The following is a 20,291-nucleotide window of genomic DNA, read 5'->3' on the forward strand; positions in this document are numbered from 1 at the left end:
CGAATGAGTACACACTCTTGTGTTGATGAAATATTCAACGTTGAGTTATTCACTTCATTCTTCTGTTCCAAATTGGTGTTTGTTCCTGCAATTATGACGGTCAGAAACAGTTGAGAACTCTCGGAACCTGCATCAAAATACTGCATTTTGTTTTACTCTTGATGCTTTAATTTCACATTCCTAAATTTGTTTTTAAATACGTATTTTGTATAAACCTGCTCGATCAACTGACTTTCTTTGGAATGGAATATTTGCAAAGTGTTTTTTTTTTTTGTTGTTGTTGTTGTCATTCAACAGAAATGTTTATAACATATTCAGTTGTTGTTTGCTTCTGCCGCTCTTGTTTGGATTTTAATGTTGAGGTTGACATATGATTTATGATCCACAAATTTACCTTCCAGGTCGATATTAACAACCTCCTCAAATTTGTGTTTGGTAATATTGCCTTTTAAACAAAGAAAAGTTATTTTGTGAAACTGCTTATCTTGAACTTCTGTTGTATATTTTTTTTGTAATAATTGCAACAGTGAAGATTCCTTGGTTCGGGGAAAGAGGCGTTTATATTTAGCAGTGCCATAGCCATTCCTTCCCGCGATACTTCAGCGATGCGGTTGGGCAAGTGCCTGTGTGCTTCATAGGCCTCAGGCAAAGGTGGAGGAAGATGTGTTCTCATCTTAACTTGACTTTTAACTCCTGTCCCCAAAACAATAGCTTTAATTCCTGCTGTCAAACTGCATATTCCTCCACACCAGTGTTTTGTTGTTTCTTTTTTGTCTTTTTTTTTTTTTCCTCCATACAAAATGACACTTTTGCTTTTTGTTCATCATATCCAATCAAAGTTTTAATGTTGTTGATTCTTGTTGTGGATTACCATTTTGGTGTAGGAACATCTGTATATTAGCACAGTCGTCCCTTATTTGGAGGGAAAAGGGAGGAGGGGGGCGGAGTGCAGTGACGGGAAGGAGCATATATCGTATCGAACCACGTGGTGATGGATTCCATAAATTATTGGCTTCAACCCCAAGTTTTCTTTCCCAGCTTCCTTCCCACCTCTCCTTTGGATTTCCAATGTCCTTTGTTTGGGATGGAGGCCATGACCTTCTTATGGTTAGGGTTTGAAAACAGTCCTCACGAGGTGTTTGGGAGCACTTTTACGTGCAATGTTGTGATTAGATTTATTTTTCACAATGATTAGCATTTTTGCCTGTCCTTTATGGTCATTTTCGTAAGTTTAAAAAAAAACTTTAAAAAAACTTCTATAAACGGTTAGCCAACATTTTTGGACTTTTGTGAATGGTCGAGGCTTATTAAAGATGTACTTATTATAGAGTGGAGGGGATTATTTTGGGGAGAGAATACTTGAGCTCAGTTGCCTTGGTTTGGTATGTGACAGGAAGGAAGCATGGCTGGGTGTGGTTCAGATATTTTTTGGCACCATGGTGCTGCAAATAGCCTGTCCCCCCTGAACACAACAGAACAAGCTGTCAGAGAGACGTACTTTTAATCAGATGTAGTTTTAAGGAATATTTCTCCCATATGACTGAATATACTTACTTCTCGTGTGATGGCAAATGAACAGGGGTAACCTCCTCCCCTCCCTCATTAAAAAGCGACACTTACAGAAAGTAAACATTTTGAGAAGAGCCTGTTTCAAAATGCTCCTTGTGGAGTTGGTGCTGACGAATCTTTCCACTTTGGCTCCGTTCTTTCACCAACATTTCCCTTCCCCCAGGATTGAATCAATTTTATTGCAAAAATTGCCATTGCGAGTTGGTTCACGTGAATTGCACAAATTGCACAACACGTGCCACCACTGTCTCATTGCATGAGTGGTTTATACCAGTTTAAAACCGGTTTCACTCCAGGTCGAGTGTTTACATGAGTGTGGGTTATTGATGAGCTGCTAAGAAGTAAACGAGGTTATCTAACATCACAGAAGTTTTGATTATAAAAGGGTTTTCAAGTTGAGGTTCCTATTTCGAATTCCATTCAACTCTCCCTCTCTAACGAGTGCAGCCTGTGGCTGCTGGTTGCATCATTGGTTGGGACGCGGCTATGCCGCTGATGCAGTGTCCCCCTTACCAGTACACTGGTGCTCATTTTGCCGACCTCGGAAGGATGACAGGCTGAGTCAACCTCCTGGTGTATATTAATTCAGCGGCCAACGGGGCTTGAACTCAGGACCCTAGGATCCCAAGCCGCCACCCTAACCACGAAGCCATCAAACACCAGGCTACTTCCATTCAACTAATCATTGAACAAAGATCAGTAGATGCATTAACATTGCCATGAACACCAAAGGTGCACTAACCTTGAACTTTAGTGCACTAGTGTTGAAGTGGGATAGGTTGCCAGTTTACCTTTTTGGTCCTGCATGTGGGATAGCCTGCCAGTTTACCTCTTGGTGGCTAAGATTTAAACCAGTACACTAGAAACTTGAACCAGCTAAAGTATGTGGATTTGATTAGATTTTATCCAGCAATAGCGGGAGTACCCAGCTTTGCCCAGTCTATGTTTGTTTGTTTGTTTTTTTGTGAGGGCCTGAAACACTTCCCAACACCCACAGAGGAATACGGTCAGGGATCATTCAGTGTTACCTTTTACATAACTACAATGATATAGGCACTATTTAAAAACAAAAAAAAGGAAATTATTTTTCACATTTTTTGTACTGTTTTGTTTAAAGCTCCCACCGATGAACCTCTGAAAGTTTGACGAAGATCCGTTCAGCCATATCTCAGGAAAACGATCTCACACACACACACACACACACACACACACACACACACACACACACACACACACACACACACACACACACACACACACACACACACACACACACACACACACACACACACACACACACACACACACACACACACACACACACACACACACACACACACACACACACACATCTGTCTTATACAGTGCTTTGAGAAAGTATTCACACTCCTTGACTTTTTCTTATTTTGTTGTATTTCAACCTGAATTTAAAATCACAGCTGATTCCCACAACAGCATACATACTCTTGTTAATTTTTAGTTGATTATAATCAATTGGTTAACTCGTTCACCCACACATTCCAACACTAGCCTCCATTGGAAACGAGCATTTCGTTGTACATTCCGACGGATCGTGGTCTGGTTGGCACAACACCCTCTGCTGTCACAACAATAGTTGGCAGTTTGTGTTACGTGAACCTTGCAAGGATAGAATTCTATACTAAGATGAGACAGCTTGGAGGATGATCATGCTCCAATTGATCTCTCCGACTTCCTTGGAAAAAAAACAATTGTCCGAAAAATCTTGCTGGTAAGTTTTGATTCGCCCATCATTATATTCGTTTCTCAAGTGAAAAAGTTCCACACTTCAGCTTGATTTGCTTGCAGAGAAACCCAAATTTGGCCTTGTTGAAGGGCTTCCTTCACCCTCAGTAGGAATCATACTTCTATGTAACTAACGAATGAGCCACTGATGTTAGTTAATCATACTTTTGACCGTTATCTTATTTTTTGCACTTACACCTGAAGTCAGATGTTTTTGTGCCAAAGTGGATGTCCTGTGTCCCTATCAGCAGACCTGAGATGTTAAGTATCCCTCAGTTTCTTTTAGAAACATGCCCAATGTCTGCCATGACATTTAGTGGGATTCCTTATGTCTAAAAAAGGGGTCGGGTGTTTTCTAAATGGTAAAATCGATCTGAAAACCAATCTTGGACCACTTTGACACGTAGAATCCAAAGTTTTATGTTTCCAGTCCTGATTGTTTTTTTTTGTTTGTTTTTTTTTGGGGGGGAGAGAATGGGGGGAATTGATTTAAGTGCTCATTTATGACGCATATTTGTAAGATTTGTAAAAAGGCTATATGATCAGCTGTTAAGTACTCGAATGTTGATTAAAATGTGTGAGGACCATTGGGTATTGTGTTTCGAGTCTATTTCATTGGCAATTAAGTCTTGGTTCAGGTGCCCATTAAAAAGAATTGTCTCAATAATCAACAAGAAACCCATATTCTTTGAGTCAGTAGCCTAAACATTTATGACTTAAAACAACAGCACATTATTGTAAAGGGTAACATTCCCACACTTGTAAAATCAACAAGATAAATTATGAGGGCCTTTCCTTGAGCATGCATTATTTGGCCACTGATCATTATACTTGGCAGATATTTCAGAATTTTCCGTGAACAAATTTATTTATTTGACTGGATAGGGAAATTTATATGAAATAATGAAACACTGTTCACAGGTCCAACACTCAAAGTAACTGATTGCAAGTCCCATTTCTGGATGGATTATGTGGCACTTTATATAATTTCCATCAATTAGTTAAATAACACATTTTCAAAAATTTTTCTGTGACTGCTTGAATCGTGTCTTAATAGAATGGGAGCTCTCTGTGTAGGTTTGTTAGTCATTCGTCAAACCAGGCACCGAAGCCATGAAAGGTAATAGCATTGGACAATGCCTTTCAGGCAGATGTCTATTATGTACCGTCATCACCGTGACATGTGGTTGTGATACCACTGGAAGATTTGTGAGACTTGGAAGGAGGACATGGTGGAGTGTTTATATATCACTGGACACAGAGGAGGACCAGATTGTCATTGGTGGATTTAAATAATTTGGACTTGCAACAGACCTATCAAACTCGGTAGAATGAGCACTCACACACTCCAGGGAGCTCGACGGCATCTCTTCACCAATAATATGGCAGAGGGAGAGAACCTTCCACCTACACCTAATGCCTTTAGTCAGCACGTCCTGAGGGCCCGAGTCCAGGCACACATGTGGCGTAATGCCTATCTTTCACAATTGCACACTGCTCGATGTGAAATTTGGTCAGTTTGGATGGCAACGTGAGCACAACGGCTGGATCCCAATACCACTGACAACTGGTACTGCACCATCAGCCATCATAGCGCTCATCACGTGCAACTGTCATGAGACATATGTGACACTAGATCATGCTCTTGTTACAAAGAATGTCTGCCCTGTATAGAAATGTGCCGTGTCTCGGGTGATAGTTGCTGTGAAAATACTGATCCAGAAGGCATTGAGGGCATCGACTCTGACGAAAAGAATCTTGTAGACGATGTCGAAAAAGTAACGTAAAAATCTTCATTGGTGATAGTGTATTTTAATTATTTATTTATTTATTTTAGCTTTGGAACAGAATGTGTAGTTGGTATTGTGTACCTTCCATCAAGCAACTTACCGTGGGTCCGAAAAGCATAACCCGACAGCTCAACCCTTTGAAAGTTGTGTGAACCCATGATCTATCAGAAGTGGAGCTGTACATTCTGTATATGCTTGTTGGCCATTTTGAATTGACTTGTAAGAATTTACTGGCTCGATAAAATATATTTACTTTATGGCCATATTTGGGACCAGGACTACTTAGCAAAAGCGAGGATTATCCCTTTTTATAGTTACAATTTACCTCGAAGGACAAGTCCTTGCTTTCTCAAGAAAAATGTTTTTCCGGTTTATGCCTCTACTGACGAAGTTGCCGGAAGCATTATGTTCTCAAGTTGTCCATCCGTGCTAATTTTCTGTTTTCTCTGCAACCGCTTTTCCGATTGACATGAAATTTTCACCATAGGTGCAAATACTCATGTGGAATGTTTAAATGATAATTTCGTCAAGATTTGCAGGTCCTCTTGTAAATACCACGAGTTTGGCAGCCATTTCGTTTACAATTCTCATGAACCTCAATTTTCATTTCCTGCATTTAACCGTTGTGGTTTTTGACACACCATGTAATATCAACAACAACCAAATGAAAGGATTTTTCGATAATTTGATGCCCATTAAAAATGGACCCCTGAACCACATATGATGTAACATTGCATGTATTTCTCTTCACTCTCTGAGATACGTGTCGTCCTTTAAACAGATACATGGCCAGTAAACGACCTATCATATGGACAATAAGAAGCATGTCTACATGTCTGATTGCCCTAAATTTCCCAATGGGCACCTAAACCACATTTTCTGTAAATTCGGATTCTATGTCTCGAGATCATTCCAGATCACTTTTAACATTTATAAAATGCCTGATGACATAAGGCCAACCACAAATTTGGCGATACTGTACTGTGCTTTAGTTTTGTCAAAATTATGTTTATCCAAATGAGTTTACGTATGAAGAGTAAAAATTAATTGTTTTGGTTGATCTGATTTGCTTTTGTGTTTGAAAGTGAGATGAAGCCTTGTGGTCCACGAAGGAAACTTGGACATTTCTATTTTCACTCCTACTTTGGACATGTTTTGCTTGTGAGAAAAGTAGCAAAAGTGAAATTTTGCAAGCATTGCTGCTTTTGTTCAAGAGATTTAAATGGATGTGCCGTCTGTTTCTTTTTTCGCTGCAGCCCATCACCAATGCTGATTTTGTTGTCCCGGTGGAGATTGATGGAACAGTACACCAGGTGAGTTGATCTTATAGACTGTGTACCTTCAACCATTGATATTTACCCTCCCCTCTCCTCCACTCCCTCCCCACCCATACAAAGCACAAGAATAAAATATCCATTGAGCATTGCTAAATTGCCGTCACCTTATCGGTAATACAAAGCGTGGCTGGTATTTGAGGGCATTGCTCACATGAGATGTTTTCAGTGAATCAAAGGGTGTATCCAGACCACTTGAGAATGGGGTCAAACATTCCAATTTTTGCTTATGTACTATGTATATGACCAACAAAAAATTTCCAATCTGGGAAGAAAAAAAGCACTCCGTTTATTTTTATTTTTTTTCCTTGTTTTGGAAAATCATCCACAAAGCTGAAATGCAGAATCAGGATAATGGGAAGTTGGATTATGAAACTGTTGGGGTTAGGGTTCACTGAAGTCACCACAACATTGCCTTGTAAATGTTGAACGTTTTTTGCCTCCCCTCAAAGATCTAGCTCGTTGACAAAATTGGTAATGGCATACAGTTCATGTCCTTCGTTGCCTTTGCATGCCTGCTGCACAAGATTCTGCTTCCTCAAAGGATTGTTGAAATGAACGCAGTCCCATTCAAGTAATCCAGGATAGGTTGTGCCATGCCTTTCAGCCTGTCCTCGATTACTTGGATGGGAAGGCGGTTCATCTGTGCCAACCCAGTCCCATTGTGGCAGCAACTAGAGTTGTGCTGTGCACTCCTAGTTGTTCTTGGTGTTGTTGCTGTGATTTATTATTTTTCTTCGGTGACTTTGTCTTTGCCTGTTTTACATGTAATGCATGTCGGATGTTTCTGCTGAATTGAGTTGCACAACGTTGACCACAGTTGCATTCATTATCTATCATTTTGACACCACCAAACTGCTAAACATGGTTTCGGTGGACTTCTTATTTTGTGGCTCAACAGTGCTGGCTATTTACCATGATAAACATGTTTATATTCTTGTTTCATTTATTTTGATATCTGCTCCCTTCTCTGTTTTCTTGTCAATACACATATAATCTCCGCCAGTCGGTTGGTCTGTTCATTCAGGGAGGGCTTCCCAGTTCAGGGATGGGCTTCAAAATCAAATCACCGCCATTTTGTTCACTCCGCATAGCCTCTTTTGTTAGACTCGCACTTTCTTACTCTCTCACAGCTTCATGTTAACTCAAATTCGACATCTGATTTAATTTTTCATGGTCGCTCAGATGGTTTAAGACTCGGTTGCAAAAAAAAACGGGAAACAAATTGGGAAAAAATTAGCATTTTTCAGACAAAAAATGCATTTTAAGTGAAATTAAGGCCTATAATATAAAGTTTTATGACCATCCCCCTCACGGCTTTATCTTAACTCTAATTCACCTTCTCGTTAAAATTTTTGGAGTGATAAAATCGGATAAATATTGGCATTTTTAGACAAAAATGCATTCTATTAGCCGTTTTGAATGTATTTGGGCGGAGGGGAGGAGAGGGAGGAGAGGAAGGGGAGGAGAGGAGGGAGGGTTGGGTTCCTTGCTAGGGAATTAGTTATAATATCCGTTTTCAATGCAGTTAGTCGGACACGATGTGGGGAGGAGGAGTAGAAGAGGGAGGGTAGGGTTCCCTGCTGGGGAATTAGTTTACATATTATTACTTTGTAAAAGTACAGCGACTGAAAGCTGAAGTTATGCATCGAGCTGTAGTCTGATTGTTTTTTCATGTTCCCAGGGTGTATATAAATAGTTTATTTAAAGCGAGTTAACTCTTTTCCAACTGTATAATTACATAATACTTTGAAACATTTTGGGCGTAATAAATTGAATACATGTCCATGCCCAGGGGTTTCCCACAGGTGCTCGACTGGTTTATGATTTGATGCATATCCTGATTGTGGTGGTTTAATTTCATACTGAAAATTTTACTTTGTCGATTTGATTACATCATAATGTCTACTTTGAGCCTCCAAAAGGGATCAAAATATTGAACGTGCTTTACCCTGGATTTTCTCATTTGTGCCTTTGCGTGTGGCAGGTGTATGTTTTGAAGAGACCACATGTGGATGATTTTCTAAAACGAATGGGAGAGCTCTTTGAATGCATCCTTTTTACTGCCAGCCTGGCAAAGGTAATGAGGTCAGATTTCCTACATCAGTACCCATCAATACAAAATGCTTTTCTGTTTATTCTTCATTATATTTATATTCACAGCAAAGCAAGGAAGATGTATATTTAGAATAAAACAAATGCATGAAGCAAATAAAGAAACTGATGGCATTGTGTAGTGTGTACATCTTGCACAGCATTCCGATACCACAGTTGATTTGAAAGATCAAATGTGGAATTGTAAGCAGCCATAAAACAAACAAACCTCAAAACAAAGTCCACAGACAGCAAGCAGTGTAAAGAAGAAAAACTGTGAAGATATTTTGAGAAAGGAATTGACAGCAGCAACAAAATGGCAGAGAAGATTCCAAATTTAGAGATGCAGATTGGTGTGACAAGATTGCTTACTGGGAAGGGCACGATAAAGTTGATACAGGGAAAGATCATCACGAGGCATTCACAAATAAGTACTCCACTCTTCTGCTTTGGATGAATGCTAGGTACACTGCACTGGACAGAAAAATTGATAGAAAATGCAGCACCACATTTGATATGAGAAATGCACTTGCATTCTCCAAGCAGGTAGCACCGATACTTTGACAATTATTCAAATAATAGGTGAAAACACTGCTATTCCGTGCGAGCTAGTTTTATTGCAGAAGGAAAATGCCCAGCAAATGGTGGTTAAGGTGAGGAAATAGGCTTCAGATTGTACACAGATAAAGGTGGTTGATAAGTGAATGTCATTGTTTGTGCACAGGTACAAGGCCCAGACAAATTGAAAATTGCACTATACTTCTTGATACTTGCCATCGTGTTTCTAAAGCTATCATGGATGATGGAAAAACTTGCGAAACCAATAAGAACAGCTGAATATGGCACAAACCAAATAGTGAATGAATAAATAGGGAGGGGCAAGCATCACTGTGACTGGAGGGAAACGCAAAACAACAAATATTTAGGGACATCCAGTACATTGTACAAAGTACAGTACAAAGAGGGAAAAGGGTGAAGCACAAAAAATATTTGTTTACCATTTATTTTTGGACATTGTTGGGTCCATGAATAGATACTACTACACTCCACGGTCACAACAATTTGATGTATTCCATTGCAATGCAAGAGTATTTCCATTGCAACATACATGGGATCTAAGTATGCGAAGAAAGTTTCCAAATATGTCTTTCCATTAGAGTGAAAGTTAAACCCTGAAATATCGCGGGGTTACGTTCCTGGATTATGTCGCAATGTTCCAAACTGTGATAGTTAAAACCAATTTTCTGCATGAAAAAGGGGGTTCGGTTCCTGGGCTTCTAGAAAATATAGAGGAAAGTGGGCGGCAACCAAAAATAAGCACACCACAATTTGAATAAACATGTAAGATAAATATAAATCTTCTTTATGATTAAGTTTCCTGCTGTGTTGAAGCAGATTCAATGTTCAGAAGCCATTAAACTTGCCCCTCACCCCCACCTTTCCTCCCCATTAATCTCTTAAATAGTTTTCCTTTGTAATCAGTCAATATATATTTTTTAAACGTACTGCAGCTCTGTTAAAAAATATATAATAAAATGAACACTTTTGTGTATAATTTTTCACTTTGGCGCCATTCCATTATTAATGGTACGCGAGAAACGAGAAAAGCCTCGTGGTGCGAGATAACCATCACAACTCGGCTCAAAAACCGTAATTCGTTGGAAATAAGCCCTGCTGTCACTAAATTGGGATGTACATAATAAAATGGAAGACCAAATACCATATTGCAGTCATCAGAAGGAACCGGAAGAAGTAAAGAGCAAAGATGGAGTCATCAGGAGGAACCTGGATAGGATTTGGGTTTCAGCTGCTACTCCAACACCCTCAAACCCATCCAGACGCAGCCAAGTGAGCCTTACAGAAACATTTCTGCAAGAATGAACTTCTCCTTATATAGATGGATAAAGAAAGCGATCAAAGAACAGAAAAGCAAGAAATTAAATGAATAAAGGAAATTGTGAAAAAAATTATAAGTATGAAAGGAACAAAGAACAAAAGATGTGGGGAAGAACCCGGAGAGATAGATTTCAGCAGTTACTTCCCAGGCTCAAATGCAGCAACAGAAACAAGCTACCAGAGGTTCGTTGCCTACAATTGGTCGTAACTGCGATATTCAAACTTGCGATATTTAAGGGTTTATTGTACAAAGTCCTGAAACTATTGGACAAGTCTTTTTTTATCCATGGGTACCATGAGCAGAGGACTGGGAATATTGCTGTGGAATATAAAAAGATGGTCTAAGATACAACAAGTCTACTGTTTGGAGTCAAGAGCGTTCATGTTTGTGAGCAAGGGCATGTATATGCTTTATAACCTGAAAAGATTGTTGTGGGCCGGGGTTCGGTGGCGAGAACGACCACAAGGTGGGTGAAGTTACGACGTCTCCCACCAGACTCCCGGAATTGTAGGCCGTCGCCCATGGACAATTCCACGACGCGGCGGGTCGCTTAATCGACCATGGACGCCAATACCTCAACTGCGTAGCGTAGGGTCTTGCTGCCAGGTGTAATCAGTTTACCGAATTAACCATGCGGTTTCGACTACCGGGGAACCACGCCCTCGGTACGCCTTGCCCGAACCGGATCACGCTACCAACTACGGTAGAGTACCAACAACCAACTACCAACTCCGGATCGTATGCAGCCGAGCGGAACTGCCAAGGACATACCGGCTGGAATGAACAGGTTATCAGGGATAAAGACCCGGCTAAACTTAGATCCGAACCATGCTGGGCCAATGAAGGAAAAGACAAAAACGAGCTGGGAACATTTCTACAATCATTTATTTACACTGGTGAGGAAAAACATGTGGTACAGGAACAGGTTTATTGGTGGGTTATGCAGGAGACAGAAGAGATATGTAGTGCGACAATTTTACAGCAACTTACAAAAGATGACACAGAGCCGACTTGTCGCGAGAATAATACAGGCAAGAATTACAGTAATCAAAAACTTAAAGTTTTTACTTAATGGACAGGCGCCACACACTCAGACACACACTCGGACAAAATAAACCCAGTTGAATGGCAAAGAACTTTTGCAGCCACGGAGGGAGGGAGCTGAGGTCGCAGTTCTTTTGGTACCTGAACGTTCCGAGGGAAGGGATGCTCCGTGGTGCGGCACCCAACAGAGGTCGTGCCGTTCGGCCCACAGCTGCACGTGTGGAGACCTTGTCTGCGAAGGAGCCCGGGTGGAGAGCGTGGAGTCCAAGGTATGAACGGGGCTGCAGACAGGAGCAGGACCTGACCAAGGCCTGGTAGAGGTCTTTTCAGCTCTCTTACAACCAACCAACCAACGAACTTTCAAATCCAACCAGCGAACCTCTTCCTCCCTCAACCAACAATGAACTCTCCGACTCTCTCACTCTACTCTGAGGATGGTGTCGTAATTTATAGATCCCCAAGGTCGGGAGGGGCCTTGGCGAAGCCGATGTCATCGTCCGTCCTGATTGGACAGGGCCTTCATGGGGTCCGCCCTTCCTGGGCGGTGTTTCGGCCAGGCCGGGAAAGCCCGCCCACTCCACGTGTGTCTGGACCCGTGAAGAATGAATTGGAACATTTGGGGAAGCCGAGGAACTGGAGCAGTGAACGCGAAGATTTTGCCTCGAGAAACGAGCTTCCAGAGACAGCAGATGGACAATGGTGCGCTGTGGCCAGCGAACCGAGGGCTGCAAGCGCTATGGTACGTGGATCGTAATGGAGGGGATATAATGATTTATTAATCTCACTAAAAAAAAACATCGCAACGCACCCTAGTGTCTTCCCACTACACACAAGGTAGGGATCTAGATACACATATACTTAATGGAATAACTAACTTCGGGACAACTGTATGTTTGTATGCATACGGTTCCGAGAACCGTAATAATATAAACGAAATTGGTAGTTGATAGAATTTGAGCAGAACACAAGAAGGGTCCTCTGGTCACTTGCCCTCTGCTGTCTTGGTACTCCTACCCTCCCCAGCAACTCCAAGATGTACACATCCTTTCAGTAACCCCTTCTTTGTTAAACTCCAAAAATCCTGGATGACTGTATGCCTCAAGTCTTTTGCTCTTAGCGTCTGTCTGTGGAACTATCTTTTCAAGATTGTTCTGTCTCACTCTTCCCTTGAGGACTTCAAGTAGGTGGTGCATCACCATCTCCTTTTCATCTTGTAGATAAATGTGTCTGTTGAGACAAGGATGCATTTCTTGAAGGTCAAGTAGAAACAGCAGAGGAAGTAGCAGCCACTGGAAACACCCGGCAGATGTTTAGGATCAATAAGAAACTCGAGGAGAAGCACCTTCGCCCCATCTGCCATTCAAATGAGTCTGAGATTGGAAATCATAATTGAGACATCAACTTCGCTCCAAAGGTGGCAAAAGTACAGCTCCAGCCATCTTTTCTCCACTCCCCTCAACCGACCAGATAAACTGACTGCCCTTGCCAGAGCATGTACACCTGACGAAAAAATCAACACCGAACCTCCAACTCGTGCATTGATCTAATGTGCCATCCACAGGCTCAGGTGAGGGAAGGTTCCAGGAATAAATGTCGAATCTCACCTGAGCTTTTAAAAAATGCCAACCATGCTACCATTTTCAGTTTTCTTGCATTATTCTGTGACATCTGGAACCAAGAAACCATCCTAAAGCAGTGGCTACAGTGTATCATTCTCTACTTCTGGAAACATAAAGAAATTAAACTAAACGCAGCAACGAGAGAGGCTTTACCATCCTGTTGGTTGGAGCCAAACTATTTACCCTGATACTCTTAAGCAAAGTTTAGGATGTGTTAGACAGAAAGTGGAGACAACAGTTTGGTTTCATAGGACATAGATTAACAATCGAACAAGTCATCTCCTTGCATCAGATTAGAGAAAAACGAAGAGAGTTCACTCGTCCCACACTTGGAGCCTCTCCAGATATCAAGAAGGCCTTCAGCTCTCTAAATTGCACCTGCCTGTGGCTTTTTCTATAAGCCTTGGATATTCCACCAAAGATCATCATGCCCATTTGGGCTGTCTACATCAACAACGAAAGCTGTGTTCGTGTTGAGGGAACTTATGACACTTGCTTAAATTCATGGAGGCATTTGACAAAGTGTTCTGGCGCTGACACTCTTCCTTCCAGCCATTGACTATGTAATGAAATGCACATTGCAAAATGGTGGTCAGCGTTGTGGAGTCTCCCTTGGAAATGATAAGGCATTCACTGACTGACTATGCAGATAATGTGGTCCTGTTTGCTGAATAAGCATACACACTCACTGTGCCGCCCCAACAGGAATTTAGCAGGCATGCTTCCACTTTTGGGCTCTAAGTGATCTTTCTGAATCTCTGGAATATCTTCTTTATCTATTTGCTGATGACTCCACCTCTGCTGCAACATTCCGCAGGCTGCAGCATCTTCCCTCTCTTCAGACCTTGCCAAAATCACAAGCTGGTCAAATACTTTGAATATGTCTTAAAATCCTGACAAACCTCACACTGTCACTATCTCTCTCTGAAAGGACAGTTTGGAATCCTCCCCCCCCCCAATCTACTGTCTTCGCAATCATCTTGAGGAAGTTCGGTTATTCAAACTCCTGGGTTTCACTATCAGCCATGATCTTTCTTCGGCACACCACTTATCTAAGTTGGCCTCCAAAGCCAGCCTCCAACTGGGCATTCTCTGTCATACAAAGTCCTTATTGGCACACCTGAACTCCTATCCACCTACAAGGCCTTCATCCACAGCTTGATGGAGGACTACTCTTCCCTCTGGGTTGGCTCCGCTACCTCACACATTGTTCAGCTTGACACCATGGAAACCAAGGCCTTCAAGATTGGAATCTCGCATGATAACTCCAAGTCGATGGGTCTATCATTATGCCATCACAGATAAGTCTGTAGTCTCTTATACCGTCTCCTTTCTGGTCTTGCACCCTCTGCTCTTTCCATGCTTTGTCCCCTCCCCCAGGTTTCTGCAGGGTGCACATAGTGTACCATCAACCCCCTCTGGTGAAACTACCTAAATCCAGGATCATTGCTCACCTCCACTCATTCATTCCTGTTTTCTCCCACCTGTGGAACCAACTTCCACATTCTCGACAATCTCATTCTTCCCTCCAGGTCTTCAAAACAGCCGTTTACTACCACATCAGATTGTCCCCAATCCAAAACCATGAGCTTTTCTACTCTTGTTAATCCACCCCAATCCCTACCTCCAAATTTCAGTTTTTCTTCCTGAGAGTTTCCTTCTGTATCTTTCCTCCCTACACCCATTATTTGTCCAAGTCTCCCTCTGTCTTGGCCTTCAACTCTGCTGTTGGTGCCCCCCTCTCTCAACTGTTCCTTTTGTCCTATTGTGTCCTGTTCCATTCAGGATACTAATTCTCTCTTCCATGAACCTCGACTGTATACAAAAAAAAGTGAGCTGGCACAGGGCGAAACTCTCTTGCCTGCAATAGCTATAGATGTCAATTACTGTAGATACATTGAATTTGAATGTCTTGGGTCTCGATTAACCTCTACTGGAGACTCTATGTCAGATCCACGATCATGCTGCTCTTGTTAGCATCATTGCCTGCCATCTGGAAGTCTCCTGCAAAACAAGGACTGAAGCTGTGATTGTACAGAGCTCTGATAATCTCAATTTTCTGCTATGGCTGTGAAACCTCGACAGCAACTACTCCTATTAACACACATCAATGGTTTTCCAATGGGAGCAGTGAGATGTATGCTGAGAATCCTTTGGCAGGACCACATCACGAATCAAGCAGTTTTCCAAATTGTACAGTAAACACAGCTTACAACAGCAATTGATCGCATACAGTTCCAAATGTTTGGCTGTCTCTGCTGACAGTGATGCAGCAGTATCATTATTCACCGATCCTCCGATGACACCCTGACACAAGGAAGAAAGATATTGTTGTGGGCCGGAGTTCCGGTGGCGAGAACGACTGCTAGGTGGGGAAAGTTACGTCGATTCCCACCAGACTCTTCGGAATTGCAGGCCGTCGCTCTCGAATAATTCCATGAGCCAGCGGGTCGCTGAACCGACCGTGGAATGCCAATATCTCGACCACGTGGCTTAGGGTCGTTTTGTCTGGAACCAATTTACCTAAGTAACCACGCGGTCTCGGCTACTGGGGATTCACACCCTCGGCACGTCTTGCTCGAACCAGGTCACTCTACCGACTGTGGTAGAGTTCCAATTACTGACTACCAACTCCGATTCGGGTGCAGTCGAGCGGAGCTGCCAAAGCTGTGCCGGCTGGGATGAGCAGATTAACGGGAACAAAGACCCGGCTAAAACTCAGATCCGAACCATGCTGGACCAATGAAAGAAAGGACGGAAACGAACTGGGAACATTTTTAATAATGGCTTATTTACAATAAGAAGGACACAGAGCAAGACTTATCGTGGAATATACAAGAAAGAATTCACAATGATCAGAAATGAACACTTAAGGAGTTCTACTTAAGAGACGGCGCCACACACGCAGACATACACACACACAGACGAAAATAAAACCCAGGTGTTTTATTAGGACCCCCGCAGCCAGGGAGAGAGATGAGCTGGGGTCGCGGTTCGGCGGGGTACCTGCACGTTGGAGGGTTTGGGGTGCTCTGTGGTGCGGCACCTGCCAATGGCCGTGCAGCCCGGCCCACAGTCACACCCGTGGGGGCTCATTTCCACGGAGGAACTTGTGAGGAGTAGTCGGAGTCCCAGGGCGGGGGTCAGGGTCGTGGACAGGACCCAGCAAAACTTCCATGAACGCCCCAGACTCCAGCAATGAATGCCCCGTCTCCAATAAACCTCCGACGAACACCCTCGAATGACCCACGCAGAGCTGAACTCCTTCTGAAGTGAACTGAACTCAGACTCCAGCTCAGAACACACGACGCACACCCACCAACTCACTCCTCCAAAGAACTCCACTCAAGACTGAGGATGGTGTCGTCTTTTTATGGACCTCCCCGAACGGGGTGGGGGCTCGGTGGAACAGACGTCACTTTCCGCCCTGATTGGATAGCGCCTCCACGGATCCACCCCTTCTGGGCGGGGTCTCTGCCTTGTTGGGGAGAACCCCCCCCCCTCCACGCGTGTTTGCACTCGTCGAGCAAGAGTTACAACATTGAAAAGGAACGTTTGTGGAAGCGGCAAGGAACGGCTGCAAGATCTTGCCTCGGCAAGTCAGGGTGCGAGTAGACAGTGGGTGGGAAGTGGATTGTGATGGGGGATGGGATGGTTGTTGGATGTAAAGATTTAATAACCTACCTAAAAAAAACATCGCAACGCACATCTTTTATTCTCCCACTGGACAAAAGGAAGGGACCTGTCTTCACATGTACTTAACGGAATAATTGACTTTTGGGACGTCTGTATGTTTGAATGCATGTGGTTTCCAGATCCGTAATAATATCCTTATACCACTGCTGCACCACTACCTGGGATTGTCATGGGATGGGGCTACTAGATTGTGTGTGGACAGCATGCCATGGAGATCTCTCAGTTTGCGCAATGTTGTGATAGTGACAGGCCTGAGGATGACTATGATGACGATTGACCCTGCCTGGCCAAACCCTATTACTTGCATGCTACTTTGTTTCCTCTCCTCCTCCTCCTCCTTCTCCTCCTCACTACCCTCCTCTTTTCCTGTTTCTTCTTTACCTTGCTTAGTTTGTGCATATGTCGCTCAACTGTCCTCCTGTCAGTTTGTTGCCAATTCACCGTGTCACCTCGTTCTTCAATGAGCCTCTATCTTGGACAGAAGAGCAGTATTTTTTTTTTTAATAGCTGCTGCAATTTTGGATTCCATCGCTGTTGGTAATAGAAGAGATCTGTAAATTAAGTGGATCTATTCTTGTCACCCTTGTTGCGTCACAATGACATTTGCACCTTTTTGTAAAGGCAGACTTGTTCTCCACAAAGGAGGCCTGGGTGAAGAGCAGATTGCATTTCTGCAGCGCATGCTTTTAGGATACACATACCGATCCCTTGGGGTCCAATTGCAGGAGAGATTTTGAGGTAAGCTCGAGGTAGACAAACAAGAGCTGTGATGATTTTCACACAATCTTGATATGAGATGGTTCAATGTCAATTAGTGACTTACCATGTAATTAGCCAAGACGGTCTCCTTTAGAGTAGGATTAGTGGGAATCTTTCTTAGGATGTGGACAGAGGATAGCCGAAGAGTAAAATAAAACTGCCACGACTGCTTGGAGTGCAGGATGTTCCTCAACCCTCAAAGCTTTCCACCACACACACTAAATAGTTTGGCCTGTTTAGCATTCTCATTTGAACCAATGACCCATGATGCTTGAAACCCAGGTTCAAGTCCCATGTGGTGCATGTATTTGTCCACTGTCTAATCGTAGTTCATGTAAAAAGAATGCTGATGTCTACTCAAGACTTTGCCTTGCGTGTCATTTCTGTGCAAGGTCCATTATCACCAATTTTATTAATGGAAAAACAACAAGAATGTAAATCTCACCACTTTAGGTGGAAAGGCTGAAATAACCTGTTAGCTGGTGGACCCATCCACAGATGGGAGCCATCGACATATCAGGAAAAAAGAATAAGACGAAGAAGAATGAAGAAGAATTTGCTTACATGTAAACAAAGCTAAAAAAATCCCATGTGCTGTTTCTACTGTCATTCTGCTTGTTTATGCCGACAGCCTCACTCCACTTTCTCCAAATGATTGTTTGTTTTGTTCCTGCAATATCTTTCATTTCATGCTTTGAGCATCCACTGCGCAAGCTGGATACGTTCTCAAACTTCTCAATAAATTATTTCATTACATGCTTTCTCGTGTTGGTTGTAATTTCCGTGTGAAGGTTTTGGGAGGAAGAGTGTGGTCCTCCCAGGGCTCAAAGTATCCCCTTCCATTCCGGGGGGGGGAGGGCTTTTTTTTGTGGGATCCCATTTTGAAGGCCAAGTTGCAATGCTTTGCTGTTCTCATATGAAAATGTGCATGTGTGTTTGTGCTGTTGCAGTTGTGCTGTTTTTTTCACAAGTGTATATGTGCACGTTCATGTGACTTTATTATTTGTTACCAAGGCCATTGCTAAATTGCAATCTTGATATGAGGGGCGTTAAAAAGTTTGAAGAATTGGTTAATCGTTCACACTCAAACCTTTAAATGAGAGTCACGAGATATTCAAATGAGGTATTTAGTATAATCCAAAAGCTTGCTACATTATAATATAACTATGGTTCCGAATAAAGTTGATCATCAAGGTCGTATGTCTTCATGCCGAGAAGATGCGGGCTCCAGAAAAAATATCCATGAATGCATGGTGGCCATGTATGGAGAAAGGGCATACTCGTATTCTCCAGTCGCCACATAGGTGGGTGATTTTTGTGTATGGACAAGACTCCTTGAAGATGACCTCAGGTAAGGATAGTGGGCTGATTTGACTGATCGACGAACTGTTGCCCATGGAAGATTGCCATGTTGAAGTTGTAAAAATATCCAAAGAACTTCGAATCTCCTGAGGCAGCATTTTCACTATCGGCCACAATGATTTTGGCATGTCCAAGATCTCAACAAGTTGTGTCCTGAAATCTCAGCACTCACAATCGACAGTCACAGCTGCCATCATGTGGCCATATTCTTGTACTGTTCATTGCAAGTCCAGCCAACTTTATTGCTCGTTTGCTAACTTGTGATGAAATTTGGCTTCACTACTGGAATCCTGAAACCTGAAACCAAATTGGAATCAATGCAATGGAAAGACAAGGGATCACTTGCACTTTCTCGAAATCAATTTCTCGCCAAACCCTCTGCCCACAAGATCACTGCCTCATTTTTCTGAGACGTCAAAGGAATCTTGCTGATTGACTATTTTCCTCACAAAAGTACAAATCCCTCGAGCCTCATGCAAACATTGTGGCAGGCTATCAAGAACAAACGCCAAGGGACATTTACTAAAGGTGTGCTCCTCGTTCACGACAATTTGCCTGTGCAGACCACCCTTTAGGACTGTCGCTTGGACCAGTTTGATCATTCACCTCCAAGCCTGGTCCCCATTGACTATTTTCAGTTTTGACAATATGAAGTCCCACCCACGTGGTTGCTGATTCACCATTGACAAGGAACGGACTTGTCCAATGAGTTGGCTAAAGGAGAAATCTGGAAATTTATTATTTACTGGCATCGGCAGTTTGAGGACAAATTGAGTCGATGCAATGAAGTCAAGGGACACTGTGTTGAAAAAATTTAAAAGCTGACTTGAACTATTGTGAGACAATTATAATTCCAATAATGCTAGGAATGACCTCATAACAAATATAAATTGCATAATATTGTTAATAGTCTGCCATATTTTGGTTACCATTTTATAATCGTGCATGATTTTGATGTGATAGGGTGGGAGGGAGTTGGCATTGACATGATTTCTATGACATTCTCTGTTTTATTTTTGGAATTTGATTATACAGGGTGTTTGAAAAGAAATGGTGCAGTTGAAACTTAGCACCTCTTGTGCAAAAAGATGAGTCTTTCAGAGAAAAGTATTTATTGTCAAATACAACAGACACTTGAGCAATTCAATGATACCTGGAAATAAACAATGAATGATACCTGAAAGTACATACATTTAAATTTTAGGATCAACAAACTCATGAAACACAAGTGGTTCATTGAGTGCACTGTTACTTTTGAAACACCCTATAGTATTATTTGTGGCTGACACGAAGGATTGTGGTGTTGTTGAAAATAATCTATTGTTGGTTATTCTGTTTTACATGGCGATTGTCTGTTTCCTCA

At 42.4% G+C, this 20,291-nt stretch overlaps 1 protein-coding gene across 8 annotated transcripts in view; it reads left to right on the plus strand.

The window, feature by feature from the left end:
- Positions 1-20,291, plus strand: part of CTDSP1 (CTD small phosphatase 1) — a 133,374-nt gene that overhangs the window by 81,415 nt on the left and 31,668 nt on the right. For all 8 annotated transcript variants that reach the window (XR_015056168.1, XM_085873579.1, XM_085873580.1 and 5 more), the window contains 2 exons: positions 6,380-6,436; positions 8,445-8,537. Coding sequence is in view for 7 of the 8 variants with exons in the window: in XM_085873579.1 (XP_085729705.1) it covers positions 6,380-6,436; positions 8,445-8,537 (150 nt within the window). In the remaining variant the exon portion in view is untranslated. The remainder of the gene's footprint in view (positions 1-6,379; positions 6,437-8,444; positions 8,538-20,291) is intronic.

This window comes from Eptatretus burgeri, chromosome 3 (genome assembly GCF_056783735.1).
Source record: "Eptatretus burgeri isolate ZD-2024b chromosome 3, Ebu_testis_v1, whole genome shotgun sequence".
In the NCBI taxonomy this organism is placed as follows: Eukaryota; Metazoa; Chordata; class Myxini; order Myxiniformes; family Myxinidae; genus Eptatretus; species Eptatretus burgeri.